Source organism: Nothoprocta perdicaria, unplaced genomic scaffold, assembly GCF_003342845.1.
Source record: "Nothoprocta perdicaria isolate Ctin4 unplaced genomic scaffold, notPer1 scaffold_28, whole genome shotgun sequence".
Taxonomy (NCBI): Eukaryota; Metazoa; Chordata; class Aves; order Tinamiformes; family Tinamidae; genus Nothoprocta; species Nothoprocta perdicaria.
In genome coordinates this window covers 727,038-743,078 of record NW_020455510.1, presented here as the reverse complement: position 1 = coordinate 743,078, position 16,041 = coordinate 727,038, and the positions used below count along the sequence as shown (strand labels likewise).

The following is a 16,041-nucleotide window of genomic DNA, read 5'->3' as shown; positions in this document are numbered from 1 at the left end:
AAAAAAAAAAAAAAAAAAAAAAAAAAAAGAAGGCTGACTGTTCTGACAGCTTTAATCCTGATGATACTGGGAACCCCAAGTAAAAAGAAACTGGTACAGCATGGAGTTTTCTCTGCTCAGCAGGCAGAGAAAAAGCAGTTCTGGATTTGATAAGTAAAACCAGATCTACTCAATGGTTATATGTTAAGCCTTGCAATTAATAGGAAACATCAACAGTCCAATGAACTTGCCTATCCTTTTTTTTTGAGAAGGCTTTTTTCTCCTGTCTTGTTAGGTATTAACCCACCAGACAATTAGTCATGATTTCTTTGCACACAATTGGTTTTGCTCCACTGCATTTCAAGGAGAAAAGGGAGAGAGGAGATCAAGACTGCAAGTCCTATTTACGTAAAAAGAGCATGCTGCTATTACTAATTCATATTTATCATTGCAAATGGGTTTGACTATAGTTTAAATTTAAAAAAAAAGAAAAAGAGACACTTGACAGGATCAAGACCTCTGTATGAGGTGCCTTACAAACACATAGATGTGGCCTTTTCTTACAAGATCTCACAAAGGAAACCATCGTGATAGCGATGCATTGCAGCTGAAAAAAAGCAAGCATCAATAAAACAAAAATCCAGCCTTAGACTGTACCAAATGCTATAATTAGCCACACATTACAAACAAGACATTAACAAATAATTATATTTTAAAAACAAATTCCTATAAATGAAACATGGCACTAGTGTACCATGTCCTTGCAGTCTTAAAAGTGGCCGCAGTGCCACTTGCTACCTTAGAGCCAATGCAGYGCATAACTGATTTCTTTGACTGGGTCTTCTGTGAAGTAGTAATAATAGGGAACAATTCTCTAACTATACACAAAAGTAAGTCCTGTCACTAAAAATAAGCTTGCCATAGAAGTGGTTGTAATTATGGAAAAATCTGACTAAAGCTAATTTGCCTGAGTAAGGACTGGGCCCAAATTCAAATCCCTGGTCGAAGGGTCACTAGATAAGTAAAAGAGTTTAACTTCTGCCGATTTGGGGTCATTCCTAAATGCCCAGGATTTACCTGGTTAACAGAAGCTCTGCTTTTTGAATAGGACACAAGCAAGTGTTATCCAACCTTTTTTCCACTGTTACAGYTTAAGTAGCCACGATGGAGGCTTCAGAAACTCTGAGCCACTTTATCCACCTACTCTTTAAAGACCAAAATGCAAAACATTGCCATGAAAACAAGGGAGAATATGCAAAGGTGTTATATGCTATGTATGCCACTGACATAATACTTTAATAGGATATGCTGTAATTTCCTGCAATTAATATCTTAGCAGAGCTATAAAGGCTTTTTTCCAAAATTATACCATTGCGTTTACAACACTAAAATTAATGTTGTGTCAACCTTTCCATTATAAGCCTCCTTTTTCAGAGGTTTATAACTTGGCTGTAAAAACATACTCTGGCCTAAAATGCAGCACGCAAGATGTCCATTGAGGCAACCATTTTGATTAAATAAAAACCAYGATTTAACAGATGTCTCAAGCAAGTCCCTCAGATGCCCCCTCAAGTCTCAGTGGCCTACAAAACATGCAAGGCCCTACTAGGAAACATAAGCATTCTCTAAGCAAAAAAAAAATTGTTTCCTCTCCTCCAAAAGCCTCTGTCCAAAGGATACCTCACAGTCAAGGAGCTTGCCCATTACCTGTGAGGAAGACTCCTGGATTTGGGGAGCTGCTGCCACCTCGGGAGAGCACCGCCTCTTCCCGCCTCAGCTCCCGGTCAGCCAGTGGGCAGCGGGCAGCTGTGGGCAGCGCCAGCCGGCTGGAACCGGCCACGGGCAGCGCCAGCCGGCTGGAACCAGCCGGAACCGGTTTTGCCTCAGGCAGAGGAAGGGTGAAAGTCTCAGACTGAAACTGCCGTGGCTGCTGGGGCAACAAGAGGGTTGAGGAACTACATAGGGAGAGAGTGGAGTTCCTCCAGATAACAGCTCCCTCTGAGCAGGGGGCAGCTCTCACAAAAACTCCTAAGGAAAGGATGAGGAGGGAGCCAGGGCTCCACCACTTCCACAGCACCCTGTTTCCTTGCAAGATCTAGAACAAGTTACTTAGAAGATTTCACTTAGGTGCCTAAATTAGGAGCCCAGATTCCTCGTCTAATCAGCACTGGGTAATTCAGAGCACCTGGACTGCGTTATATATGGAGCCAAAACTCCCGATTCAATCACCCAAATTAGCTATCTAAATTTAGATGCCCCCAAATGTCAACGTGCTTTTTATGCCAACTCAAAGGAGTTTTGTGAGGATAATGCGCTTAAGCTTGTGAGGTGCTCACACACTCTACTCATAGGGATGAGTATCCTGAAAACGTATCACCAATAAAATTCAGTGAGGTGTAACAAGCAAAGCCAGAAAAGCAATAGCAGAGAGCTTCAATAAAAATCACTCCTTCATGTGCAAAAGCAAGCATCAGACACCCTCGCCTGAAAGAGGATTTTCTTCTGTATTTCTAATTTATTTTTATATTATATAAATTGCTTTGTCAAATAAGAAACCCCAGTCTCTGTTTAGGCTATTAGGAATACATTGCACCATCAGTTTTATTTTGTTACACGTAGCAAACACCCACTTAAGGCTGTTGTATATTAGTCTTCACACTACTCATTTGTCCACCTGATCTATATTTTAAAGCAACTACATGTTCCTCCGCCTGGCTAATCTCTAGTTCACAGAATAAAAATGACTAATATATTACTTTAAAATAAAGTTCCCTAGCTAAAGGGGTACACTTACATGCTGTGGGGCGGTGATGTGTCTCAAGATGGATTTCACACTTCACCATTGACTGTGAATTTCTTTGCTTTTACTATTTGGTGTTACAACTTCAATGTTTTTCTAACATACTGTCATTTGGGTGGGTGAATAAGAGGAATTCAGCATTCATAATGCACCATTGTATACTGTTTACGTCATTTATTTTCTTTTTATTGAATGATTACAAACTTCAATTTAAAATTAATAACATTTTGTGGGAGTTACTGTATATGAATTAAGTGTGGTGATGTCAGTGCATCCCTCTGGAATTTAAAAGATATTTCACTGTGTTATATCATGTGCCACACAGTATATCAATTTTTATTTCCCATCTCTCAAGCCTGGAATGCACACTGTGTAACTTCTGAGATTCGCAATATAGACATAATTTACCCAAGCTGCGCAAATGCCTGACTTGCTAAAGATGATATATATAAGATTTATATAAAAGACCAGTTCTTTCAAACAAGTCAAAGTCTTGCATACAGCAAAGCCTGCCACATTATCTCATTAGCTGGGGAGGACTATGGTAACAGACAAAGGAAATACAGTGCAAAATTCAGTCATAAGCCAGTTGTTCTTTCATGGTCACTTTAAAATAAGAAAGGTAAATTCCAGGCCAAGGCTGTTTCTGGATTCCCTTGAGTGTTATGCTTTRGTGTTTTTTGCCAGTATCTTCTTGGTTAGCTGGTTGCATAAAATGTAAGCAATGATTTTTTTCCCCATTTGTTCTACTTCTTTTATATATCCCATCAAATGTTTACTAAAGTTAAACTGCATCTGGCTTGCTCATTTATTCTTTTGGAGATGCTACTTCTTTCTCCATGGAAATCCATAATTTCCAAATTCATTCAGTGAGCAATGTGCTTACTTCTTTGCTGTCATGACATTGAATATATTTAAAATATGTTTTCATGTCAAAATTGATTCAACAATACATTTGTATTCTTGATCATTCCCACAATTTCTTCAAGCATCGAACAACAAATTTATCATGTCTTGTAACAGACTTTTTATACACTGTTAATTATAACAACAAAAAAACCCACTTTGATCCTTTAGGTCAGAGTTTAGACCATCTGGTAAATTTAAGATTTTTTTACTGTGAGATTTCAAAAAGTACTTTACRATTTATTTTCTAAATGCTTTTGGCCTTTTTATGTGGGACTGCACTTCATCAGTTTCCTCCAAATACCTGCTTCTGCAGACAGAAATTTTGACCTCTGATATCATCACATTCCAATCTTGCCTGTATACCTGAACATGTCCATAAATCAAGTCATTTCAATACTAACTGTTATGAATTATTTTCTTTATTCACTATCTTCTGATGAGTGTGTCAAGTAGGAAAAAAAAAAAAAAAAAAAAAAGTAATGCAAATCCTGATTGTTTTTCCCTCTTGGCCATCACATGGTTGTCAATCACAAGAACCATCACTGAAAAAGTAACTAATTAAAAATGAAAGGCGAATACCTTAGGCAGTTTCTGTGTCAGTCCTGGGATATGTTTCAATGTAATGCTGATGTGAGCCCTGAAAAAAAATGCAGTGTGCCCCAAAGGTTGACCATTTTTTCCCACTGCATCTCCATATTACCTCCCTAAACTTTTAAATTGCCTCCCCTACAAATCTGCCTCACTTATATCTTTGATGTCCAAATCCCAACATGAGTATTCTAAGTCCTATTTCATGCTTCCTATGAGTTCCCCAGTCACTTATGTGAGTAACACTTGGAGATACACGTTATCAAATACTGGCTACAGAAATGTTACTCCAGCAARCAAGACTTCCCAGGATTGGCCCTGTTGGAAAGCTGCCAGCTGGCTGAACTGCTCCTCACAGTTACCAGTTTGGTTTGTGCATAAGCCTCCTGGGAAGGAAACTGCTTTTCTGTGTGGCAGCAGATACTTCCCATTACACAGCCTGATTTTGTCCTGCACCTTTGAGAGTGCAGGCTCATGCAGGGGATCCCAGAAGATGAGCAGCAGAAGGGTTCAGCGGGACATAACCCTGGGAGGCACCCAAGGGTGTCAGGATGAGCTCACACAGAGGCTCCCGCACAGCACAGCAGCTTGGCTCCTGTTGGAGGGGAGCGACCCCCCGACAGCAGTGCAGGTAGACAGCAGGTAGTCACTGGATTCTTCACTGCTGATCAGAAGTACACTACCATCGGCCCCCAAATAAACAAGGCTTCAGATTGAGGCCCTTAGGTGAGCAAAGGCTGCAGAAGGAAACTGTCCTCAAAAAGCACTAATGACATTTCAGCTCCTGGTGTCAACAGAGGCAGGGCTGAGAAGAAGCCTTTAAGCCATCCACGAGGTTGCAACACAGCACTCCAAGCACAAAGGCAGCAGCAGCAGCAGCACTTGAACTGGGGAGCAGGGGTGCCTGCGCCTTCACTTTCAGTTTTAAAAGAGACATGAGAATGTAAAGTAGGAAGATGGCTACTATCATTCTCTGCACCAAGACTGGCCTGAGGAACAATGAAATTTACTTTGGTTTAACTAATTTCCACACATCAGATCATGTTTGGCACCCATGTGCCAAAGTCCTATTCTTCAAGTCTGTTGAAATATCACTTTCCGAAACATGTGTGCTAACATTTGGCCAACACCACCACAAGATCATTTTATTAACTTGTAGCTTATTTCATAGACTGCTGCTCATGTTGCTAACATATGCTATTCTACCATTTACTGCTCTATAATTAGAGAAGTCATATGAAAGAGATACACAAGGCTTAATTTTTGCATTAAATACAATTTGTTTAGATTTGGGAAGGCAAAATAAAGCTATTTAAAAGAAAAAAAAAAAAGTATATAGTGAATTTTAAAAGCTGCAAGGCAGCTATTTTAACTCTTAAAAGGTCATATTAAAAATACACCCCGGCTGCATAGAGTTATATGGATTACGTTCAAGTCAAATCCGAAACTATTTTCTGCCTTGCCAGGACACACCTCATCCGCAAGGGCTGAGGGCCTCAGAGGCAGAGCAAATAACAGGATCCTTATGAATGTGGGATGGAGGTGCAAGAACTGAACCTCAGGCAATAACGCTGCAGGGATGAGAGCCTTTAGCCCAGTGCGCAGTCTTCCTCTGGCTACTGCCATGCTGTCAGTAAAAGGTATTTTCAGTAAAGAAGAGGCTGAATRAGGGACAGGGAACACACCTGTGGTATCTGTTAATGCCTGGGTCTGCCTGTGCCTTTCCCGCAGCAGGACGTGGGCCTGTGGCTGCAAGAGGCTTCACTTCAGGCCTATAGCTGCAAAAAGGCCTGTGAAACAGCCATGGACCCGCTCCTTGGGCGCCTGGGAAAGGGCAAGGATCCCACACTGCTTCTTCTCCCATGCTGCTACTGGAGCAAATTCCAAGCTAGCCAGCCATAAGATGGCTTTGGTGCAAAAAGCTGTCCAGCAATACAGCTTTTGCTTGTGTAACAATAATAATAAAAAAAAGACTTTAGAACTCATTCCTGAGCCACTATGTAATCATAAAACATGAACCATTTTGCCATTTTGCCTTGCTGTTTAGCGGATTTGGCTTTCCTTCCCTGGGCAAGTTTCTGTTTCCGCTCACCAGGTGAGGGGCAGAGAGAGGCTGCGCTGTCGCTCCGGGCAAGGCCGCGCCGCGCGGGGCGGCCGGCTCCGTGCGACCGCAGCGCTCTCCCAACGCTCTCCTCTGCACGCACCGCGGGCAGGAAGAAGCTAGGCTTCCTCATTTTTTAATACTGAATTGTAAAAACAAAGCAACCAAAGACCCAATGGCAGTGCAGAGACAATTTATGAGCAACCTGGAATTTACAGGGAATGTCTTTCCTCTTCCATAACTGAATAAGCTACAGCTATAGCTTCTTGCTACAGCTATAATTTATTAAGCCACCACAATACCTTCCATTTTCTGCCATAATCTTGACTGTTTAAAAATTACTACAGTAGTTTTACCTATTCTTTAATCTAGAAATATCATTATTAAAATGTTTGATGCAGGCTACAGTGCATCTATCATTACTTTTAAAAGTTAATTAGATTAGATAAAAGAAATAATTACATTTGCATTTTTATCCTGTTTTTAAACTTCCAAAGAAGATCACAACAGTGTGCCTGTGGGCAATTAAAAACAGCATAGAGCAGTGAAATAGAAAAGCAAAAAAGGTCTGATTTTCCTGGCTAATTCATGATTGAAGATACAATTACAAAATATTTTAAGGGTTTGCTGAAGCTGGGGGCTATTCCTAGACTTCTAAGCTTTGTTTATAACTCTCATTTTCTTTCAAGGGAGTATCTGATCTGTGAATACCCTGCCAATAGATGTATCAAATTGCTTTTAATGGCTTGATTTGGTCCTGTTCAGAGCTTGCTGGAAGGAGATCAGTTTCGTGATCAATAAAAAAAAAAAAAAAAAAAAAAAAAAAAAAAAGAGGAGGTGGTGAAGGGAGAGTATTCCTCAGTGCCAGAACAGTGGCACTGCAATGGCTTTTCACTTGTCAAAGCTAAATACAATTTTACAACAAGAAGCACCCTAAGACAGGGAGCTGGACTGGCAGTGACTAGACTGCAGCTTATGCGCTTTCAGCAAGCTCCCTGCTACGAGGTTTAACCTGTCTCCCAAAGGCAATAAATGAAAAGCTCAGCTCTTAAAATTGGAGGTCAGTTACATACTAAATGATGAAGCATATCTTTAAATCTATTTCTACTATTATTATCCTAGCAAAAAATTAATTAACCAGGTCAGGGAGGCCACAAAGGCTAATGTGGAATGTAATTATTCCTGATCTTTAGATGCGTACTTCACATGAAGAGATGGCCCTTATTCAGCTCACCAGGTAGCTGAATTGTCAGTAGTTAATCACTGATAACAAGACAGACTCATTGGTTCAGCCTCTTAAATTTTAAGTTTGGTCCAAATAATTCGTATTCAAGGACAGTTTAAATAGTTGTAATTTTTATGCTGTTATTCCTTAGTTTGTTTACATCTCACAGTAATTATGCTCATTCATTTTGACAAAGTAGACAATACAAGAAGATTGATATTAACCTATGTGACATGAATTTGTACATTAAAATCAGAAAAAAAAAAAGAATCAAAGAATCTTTTAAGAATACGTTCTAGTGGCGGAATTAGGGCAGAATACTTTGGAGAGCAAAGAAAGTACATTTTATAACACAATGGAAATTACATCTGATTCAAAGAGAAAGGGAAAGGTTCTGCAATGGCATTTACCATAGTACAGAATAAAGAACTAAGGTGTTGGGAAATGGAAAAAGCAGCTGGGACTTGCTTTCACTGTGATGATCATCAAAATRTACCAAAACTCTCCAAATACCTATGTTGCTTTCCCATGCTATGTTTGCTGATAGACTGGCAGCAAAGTTTTAGATGCAACAAGTCTGGAGCAAAGTGCTCCAATAAATAGATCTTAGAGAAACTAAATGAAATAAGGTGTTTYAAATGATTATAAAAAAGAAAAGTATAAAGCCACAATGTAAATTTCTCAATTAACACATCTYGGGGTAAAACCAGACACTACTGGGGCACCTTTACCAAGTCCCAAGAACTAAAGTTGGAATATAAAGTTTTATTAGAAAATTGTTTCCCCCGTGAAACTCCGGAGTGTGTGATTCACTTCATCTCACTTCAGATCTCCACACTATAGGCATCCGCATCCTTTAGAGKTAATGGAGAGAAACAGCCATTTTCGGCAACAATTCCCCTGACATATTTCAAGTGCCTAATTTAGGACAAGATGAATTGCATCCTACAACTATTTACACCCTGCTTCTCTCTTTCTCTATAAAAACAATATGGGAAGTTAATTGGGCTGCAGAGTCCTTACTGTAGATAGCTGCTCCTGATGGGATGAATCCCAGTTGAGGCCCCTCCGTGCTGAGCTCTGCTCCGGGACGCAGGGCACTGCTGCGGTCTGCATCTCACCTAGGGCCGCCAGGAGCTGCAGGTTCCTGCAGCGCTCAGATCCAATTTGACAGCCACAACCCCCTTATGAACTGCCACAGAGACCCAGCAAGTAACTGCTACCACAGGCAAGTCCTGGCTAACAGACCTGCCACCAAATTTGTCAGCACAAACAGGCAAAGAGTGGCTCATGAGCGAGYGGCTATGAAGGCTGCTCTTTAGCCTGAGGAAAGAGCCTGAGCCTCCTCCATCATCCTAACAAGCCTTTCTCAGAAAGCTCCTTGTAAGACCAACATGCACTAGAGAGCCCTCGTGCTTCACAGGAGCGCCCAGGAGGTTCCTAAGGATGAGGAGATGCCAATTAACAGTCTGCTCCCCAGGCTGGGACAGAAAACATGCTGCAAGACACTCCTTAGAGGCATCTAACACACACAAGCAGCACTTGTTCCATGTAAATAAATATATGTATAAATGTAAGTATGGATCCTGAGCTACCAAGGAACTATGAAGTAAAAATAGCTTATGCTGGCAAAGATTTTAAAACAAGTGCATTTAGGGAAGGGTCACCAAGGAATAGTTTAGCTCACATGAACAGAACTGTCATTTGCACCAGTTAAGCACTTGTTTCAATACACATACAGGAAAGGATGCAAAAGAAAACTTGTGGCATTTTGCTCTATGTGTTCCAGTTACAGCAAAATCATTTGAGGGAGAGAGGTTTTTACTGTTTTATTGCTCCAGCAGAGCTTGAACTGACCCTTAAAATCTGAAAGCCAGTCAGCATGGGAGTTTATTCCCATGAAAGAAGAGATGAGACTGGGAACACCAGTAAAGCTCCTGTCGCTGTTTCTTCCCGTTACCTCAAACTGAAATAGATTAAAGAAGATTTTACAGTGACTCTCCAGGAAATCGATGGATTTCTAATTGCCATAAGGAGGGCAGCAACTGGTATTCAGGTAACATTTGTTTCAGGTAGTATGAGCTGAGAGCAGTGTGTGCACTTTCTCCTTAGAGAAATCTCTTTGAAGCCCAAATCTTCCCTTGCAATAGGAAGGACAGTAAAAGCACAGCAAAGAACTCCACATTTTTGCCTTTCTATAGTCTTTTGGCTCTTGTAATTTATCAAGACCAGCAATCGTAAAAAGGAAGTTTCTGAAGTTATGCTATGATAATACAAACCTGAAAAATACTATGTGGGGTGCTATAAAATCTGATCCAAAATTTTTTCCCATCTTAAAATTTATTTATCTCACTTGAAATTTTTGGTGATTTCCACCATCCTAGGGCTCCTGTGTCTTTCTGATTAGCACTTGGCTCACGATGCTCTTGGTAACAGTTGGGGATAGAGAGGAGAAATTACTAAGACTTAAATGACTTGCAGACACCCTCAAAAAAAAAGACAAACTAAAACTTGAAGTGTCTTTACATTTGTTAATAGAGAACAGGATACTTCTCAGTAAAACTTCATCACACTCTCCAAATAGATACAAAAATGACCTAGTTATGGTTCCTCTTTTTATGTCATAATTTTTAAAGACATTTTAGGAAATTAAAAAAATGTTGCCCATGCAGATTACTCTTTTTGTTCAACAGATTCAGATATACTTCCTTCTTTGCTCTTATGCCAAGTAAAGATTTTTTTTATGTGCAGTGAAATGATTCATTGCCTGTGAAAGTCAGATTTGCAAATAACTCCTAGAGAAGGTGATGCCTTTTTCACTTTCCCTACTGCTTCAGAYCTTCTGTCCCTTACATACCCCTAACACGAATACGCAGCCCTCTTTTCACAACTGCAATCTTCCAATAGGCAAAGACAATAATGATGCTTTGAATTCAATCATATCTCTCAGCCAAGGTATCAGCACATTTATAAATGTTACTTAAGCCTGTTAAAGTCCAAGTGAAACTGCATTATAAAATACCTTTGCAAAGGTATTTACGAGCACATTGAGTTTGGGATGAGGGAAGGAAAGGCTTCATTTTTGACATATAAGATTAGGGAAAAACTGATCCCCCAAACTTATAAGAAATGACTGGCAGCACAAGGAACTATCAGAGCAGAATGAAATATTTAAATTAAAGAACAAGCCCGTGGAAATGCTTTCAAGCAAAATGGGAAGCAGAAAAGGCCATCCAGTCACCTGCCAGCAATGCCGGTCCACACATCACCTCCCACTTGCATAGGGACTTGAGAAACGATTTATGAGCACAGAATTAAAGCAGGCTCTGAGCAGTGGCTCAGACATCACAACACATCCAGAACGCTCCCAAACCCAGGACGAGATAGTTACTGAAAGGGACCGTGGCAGACACAGACCTGCAGGTCACCGAGCATCAGCAGAGTGCTGCTGCTGCAGTGCCTGTTGTCCTCTTCCAGAGCTGTCTGCTTTCCTTAATTAAATTGAAAACATTCCATGCATTTTCCATAATAAGCTTTTGCTTTTAAAGCCAATTTTGCTTTTGTAGAATAAGGAAATCTATAAACAATAACTGAAACTCTGTTTTTACTTCATAGAATATAAATCAAATTGATTGCAGATTTTGGAGTTAAATGGTAAGACTTAAGAGATAATTCATAACTTTCAGAAAAAGACTTTGCTTATTAAATAAAAGCTCTTTCCACCAAAAAGATGTTTGACAATAATTCTCAAAGGCACAAAGACCCTCCATAAAGASCATCTTTACTGAGGCTTATTAGTAAAGCATGTGGCTGCTTTATTTTAGATCCTTCCCCCTCCATAAATGGAATTTAACTATAATCAGAAGAGAGCAATAAAACACACTGACCTGAATTTGTTGCTGCAGTAGATTGATTTTGTGCTGCTGTTGCAGAAGTTGCTGCTGTTGTCTTGCAATCTATTAGAAATAAAATTTCCATTAAATTAAAATACTAATATTGAAACTTCAATATTATTGAGTGGAAACTTCTTAATAGTTACTCTTTATTATATGTTTACTGAGCATCTTTTTTTTTTTTAAAAAAAAGACTACTGCAAAGGTACCTGTACATCTCACGTAAACACACCTCAACAAACCAAAACAATGATGCCAACAGGATGTAAACAAATGCAATATGCCAATCTAGCTGTCTAGTAAAAAATACATATTTTAAGCACATAGGCCTCAACTCAGCAAAGCACAGAAACATAGGGTCTTGCTGTGTGCATGTGAATAATCTCATCACTATTCAACAGAGCATTTAAGCCTGTGGTGAACTTTGGCTACGATGCATTACTGTTAGCTACAACGGGAACGAAACACATGCTTAACATTAAGTGCTTTGCTGAATGGCAATGGGATTATTCAGGTGATAGGGTTAAATACACATTTTCCTGCTTTGCCAATGTGGAGCCTTAGCTGGTATTTACAGATGTTTCACTATTCAGCACAAGCATTTAGGGCAAGCTTCCCTAACTTCATCCCCAAGGAGCAGCACATTGCTTCTCCTGCAAGCCTCAAAATCTTCCTTGGCTGTGCTCAAGGTGGCGGGGTCTTATTCTGTGTCAAGGACAGCAGTACTTGATGCTCGGTAGCTCATCCTCAATGCAACCCTGCCAAGTAGACAGCCATTCTTACTCTCCTTTTGCCGATTCAGTAAGGGATCTGGGAAGGTCAAGGTTTAATGTATCCACTCTCTGCCTGTGGTGGAAGGATGCAAAGGTGCAGGATAGGAAGGACAGGGGGACTAAGCAGGGAGAAGCTTCCGCCTCGCTCCTCCCTTCCTGCCTGGCCTGCAGAGGCAGCTCTGGGAGCGGAGGGGAAGGGGCTGCAGCGGTGCCAGCGGCAGAGGGGTCGGAGCTGCTGGGGAGCCAGAGCAGCTGGAGCCCTGCATGTGACGGACCCGGCCCGGCAGGCTGAAACAAGGCTTGGATTTGTGTTTCCTAGAACCCCCAGCTCAGCAGTTTTGCTATCTTCATTTCTTAAGTATAATTTCCCCTCCTATAAATATTTATTGAGGGCAGAGAAACCACATAAAGCAGCATGAAGTTGGTGACAAAGGTAATCCGGTCACTTGAGTCCATCGTTTCAGCCCTGGCAATAACCCTCCTTGTCGCCTCCCCTTTCCTCTTCCTAGCATGCTTGCCCACTTTGTCTCTGATGACATATATGGCTTAATAATATATTAAACGCATATATTTTAATTTTCGGAAAGCTAAGTAATACATTTCTTAGATAAGGAAATTACAGGAAATGTAGCCAGGTTCACTTGGAAATAAACAATCCTGAGTGCAGGCCGCTTTGATAAAGCACCTCATAAGGAGTCAGTAGGGACACACTGCAGCTAGTACCTGTGACAGAGATCGAGTTTGTTATTTCCTCAATCACTGCGGTTAGCAGCAGCGCCTGTGCTTGGAAAAGCAGCTATAGTGCTAAGTCTGCTACAGAAACACCTGTACGAGTGCCTGAGCAGCAGTTTTAATTAGTAACATGCTGAATGCACTATTCCACCTTAGGACTGGAGTGCCTGTCACTGAAGATAAGTCCTGGCAGGTTTCTGTCCACTCTGTCCCTGCTGCTTTTATCTCAGAGAAGGCATTTGAAAAATAATTGTGATATTCAGTTCAGAAAGGAATTACTTGTAATTACATGTTGTAGCTGGATACCAAGTGGAACTCTATCACGCTCAGTCGTTCTGACAGTGGCATGTCTTTTCAGCGTTAGGCAGCGTCCTAATTTGAGTGTTGTTTGCAGTTGCTGGTGACCTGGCTGCTGCTTTGCAGAGTAAAGCGGAGCCAAGGCAGTGCTGAGTGAAGGCTCCCATGTGCTCAAGTTTGGATTRCTGGTCAGCTCGCCTTGCTCACCATTTGCACAACATAATGCCATTTGAACATTCATTTCCTGATGAAAACCAGAAATGCACCACCCGACATCTACTGTCAGTGGTTGCTCTTAGACTGAGCAATACTCTGTTAGAAAATGTATGCAATGCACTGCGATGCAATTACCATAGCATAGTCTAGATGTATAGGCTTGACACAGTAAAGTAGGGTACACAAGCACCATGTGGTTCAAATTCTGAATTTTATTTGCCTATCGGTTGAGCTACATGCTCGCTTCATTGAGCATGACAACCTAGTTTTAAGTGTCATTTAATTTTCATTTTGAAATATAATTACAAAGTGTTCACTGTAAGATATCACTCGTCTGCAAATGTGTCAAGATTAATTTGTGCTAGCTTATTCACAAGTGTCAATAGTTAATTACTGTGTCATCTCTGGATGGCTAAATGACATTCTAACTTCTGATTTTTTACAGTGTTCCTTTATGTTATTTTCCATTAGGGGATGAGTCCATATTCCTACATGTGGGCAAATACTTAAGCGCATAAAATACCAGACGTCACAACTCATTAAAATCAACAGAGCATATATTGCTGTATATATCCTATAAAATACATTTAACTGAAAAGATAATTCTAGTAATAATGTCAGATTCCTAAAAACCACACATTAATTTAGATCTGTCTAATCTAATGCCTAAGGGACTAGTGCATGGGATCACTGCTGTCACACTTTTGTACAAAGAGAACAGCTATTCGGTCAATTGGTCTTTTAAAATGAGGTTGGTTGCTTGTGGGTTTTTTTTTTTTTTTTTTTTTTTTTTTTTTTTTTTTTGAGGGGGGTTGGTTAAGATATTTGAAGGTTCTGGAGTTGTTTATGGTTTTCTACTCAGTTATTTTCTTGACACAAAGAGGAAAAGTTAAATAACGCTTACACTCTGTTTTACTGGTAACTCTTGAAATTGCAGCTCAGTGCAAGCAGCAGGAACTGCAAAATCTATCAAATGAAATCACCGTAGGAAAGAAATTATTTTAATTTCTACACCCACTTTTCTCCCAGGGTCCTATAATATTTTTCTCTTTACGGTAAAAAGAGCAATTTCTGAAGATATTTAAGCTCTCCTTAACAAAAAAAGAGATGAAAGGAAGCACAAAGCAGAACAACCTTTCTGACAGGCATCCTGCACGAAACGCTCTCACAGGTTGCTAGCCGGGAGCCTCACCTGCTCTTGCTGTTGGCGAGCAAGGTCCATTTGCTGCCGTTGTTTTTCAATTTGTGAAGCTGCCAGCTTTTTCTGCTCGTCGTGGGCAGCCAGGAGCTGCTCCCTTAAGCTGATCAGCTGGGTGATCATGGTAGAGAGCTGTCGCTCTTTCTCTGCCAGGCTTTCCGGGGTACCTAGAAGTGCAGGAGAGATGTACTGTAAATAACAGGTAGACAACAGTTCCCTAACATTCACAAAAAACATGAATGCTTATTTCAAGTGGCAGCTTGAATATACGTTTTTCTAGCAAATCCCCAAACATTTTAGCACATAGCTTTGCCTGTGCTCTAAGCAGCGGTCTGAAAAAAAACTTGCAGCCGAGGAGAGACTGAAATAGAGCATTTCTTTCTTCTGACAGGAGTAATTAATGATGCACTGTGTACAAATCCCTGTATCTTTCCATCTAAATCTGCCCAGTSTGATTAATACATTCTGTATTACTGTTTACAGTTTATCAAACACTGTTTTCTTTCATTTTATATATTGTGGGGTTTTTAATATGCAAAAATGTTGAAATGGATATAAAAAAGATGCTGTTCAGTGAAAAAAGAGGTTTAATAGTTTATCGATCATTTCTCTAAAATGCTCGTGTACATGGAGGGTCATTTGAGTAATGTAATCTTTGGTTATGGAATATGTATTAAAAATGAGCTATACTTGTCCCTAAGAGAAATTGCCAACCTGAGAAAATGGCTTAAAAATTTTCATTTAACTTTCAAAGTTTACTCCATAGAGAGTACTTAATTAATCTGAAACTACGGTACATTTATTCTTTGCACTAATGATGCTTAGCAGTCTGTTTATGGGTAAATTGCATGGGTCTCCTAAGGAAAGAGCACAGGGTTCTTTTGCAAACCCATCCCAAAACATTCTGTCTTCCGTGCGGACATGCTGATCTGTGGCAAGCAGCAGTGTCAGCTCCGGTACCAATCCCGTGAGCGTCGCAGACTCGCAGTGCTGTAACAGGCAGTATCATTAGGCAAGTTCATAGGCAGCAGTTCAGGGACATGAGAAGAGCACCTGAAAGAGCTTTACAGTTGGCCATGGGATAAATGAACCAATTGCATCCTGTACAGAAGAGCTGAGAGCTCGAGAGGAAGCCAAACCAATTAAGACCTAGTCAAGCCTGTTATTCTGCCCCAATGATACGAGAAGTGAGACGAGAACACAGAGGGTATTAGCGTCTTTCCTTCCCTCCATTCACACTAGAGGACTGTGATAAAGAAGTCACGGGACTTTTTGAAGAGGAAGAAAATGTGTGAGGAACAGGACCTGGGAGGGAATGGAGAAACTGTCA

The 16,041-nt window shown here is 40.4% G+C and overlaps 1 protein-coding gene across 1 annotated transcript in view; it reads right to left on the bottom strand.

Moving 5' to 3' along the window:
• Positions 1-16,041, bottom strand: part of SOX6 (SRY-box 6) — a 208,377-nt gene that overhangs the window by 116,125 nt on the left and 76,211 nt on the right. The window contains exons 5-6 of the mRNA XM_026041109.1: positions 14,706-14,878; positions 11,490-11,558 (exon numbers count right to left, since the gene is read on the bottom strand). Coding sequence (XP_025896894.1) covers positions 11,490-11,558; positions 14,706-14,878 — 242 coding nt within the window. The remainder of the gene's footprint in view (positions 1-11,489; positions 11,559-14,705; positions 14,879-16,041) is intronic.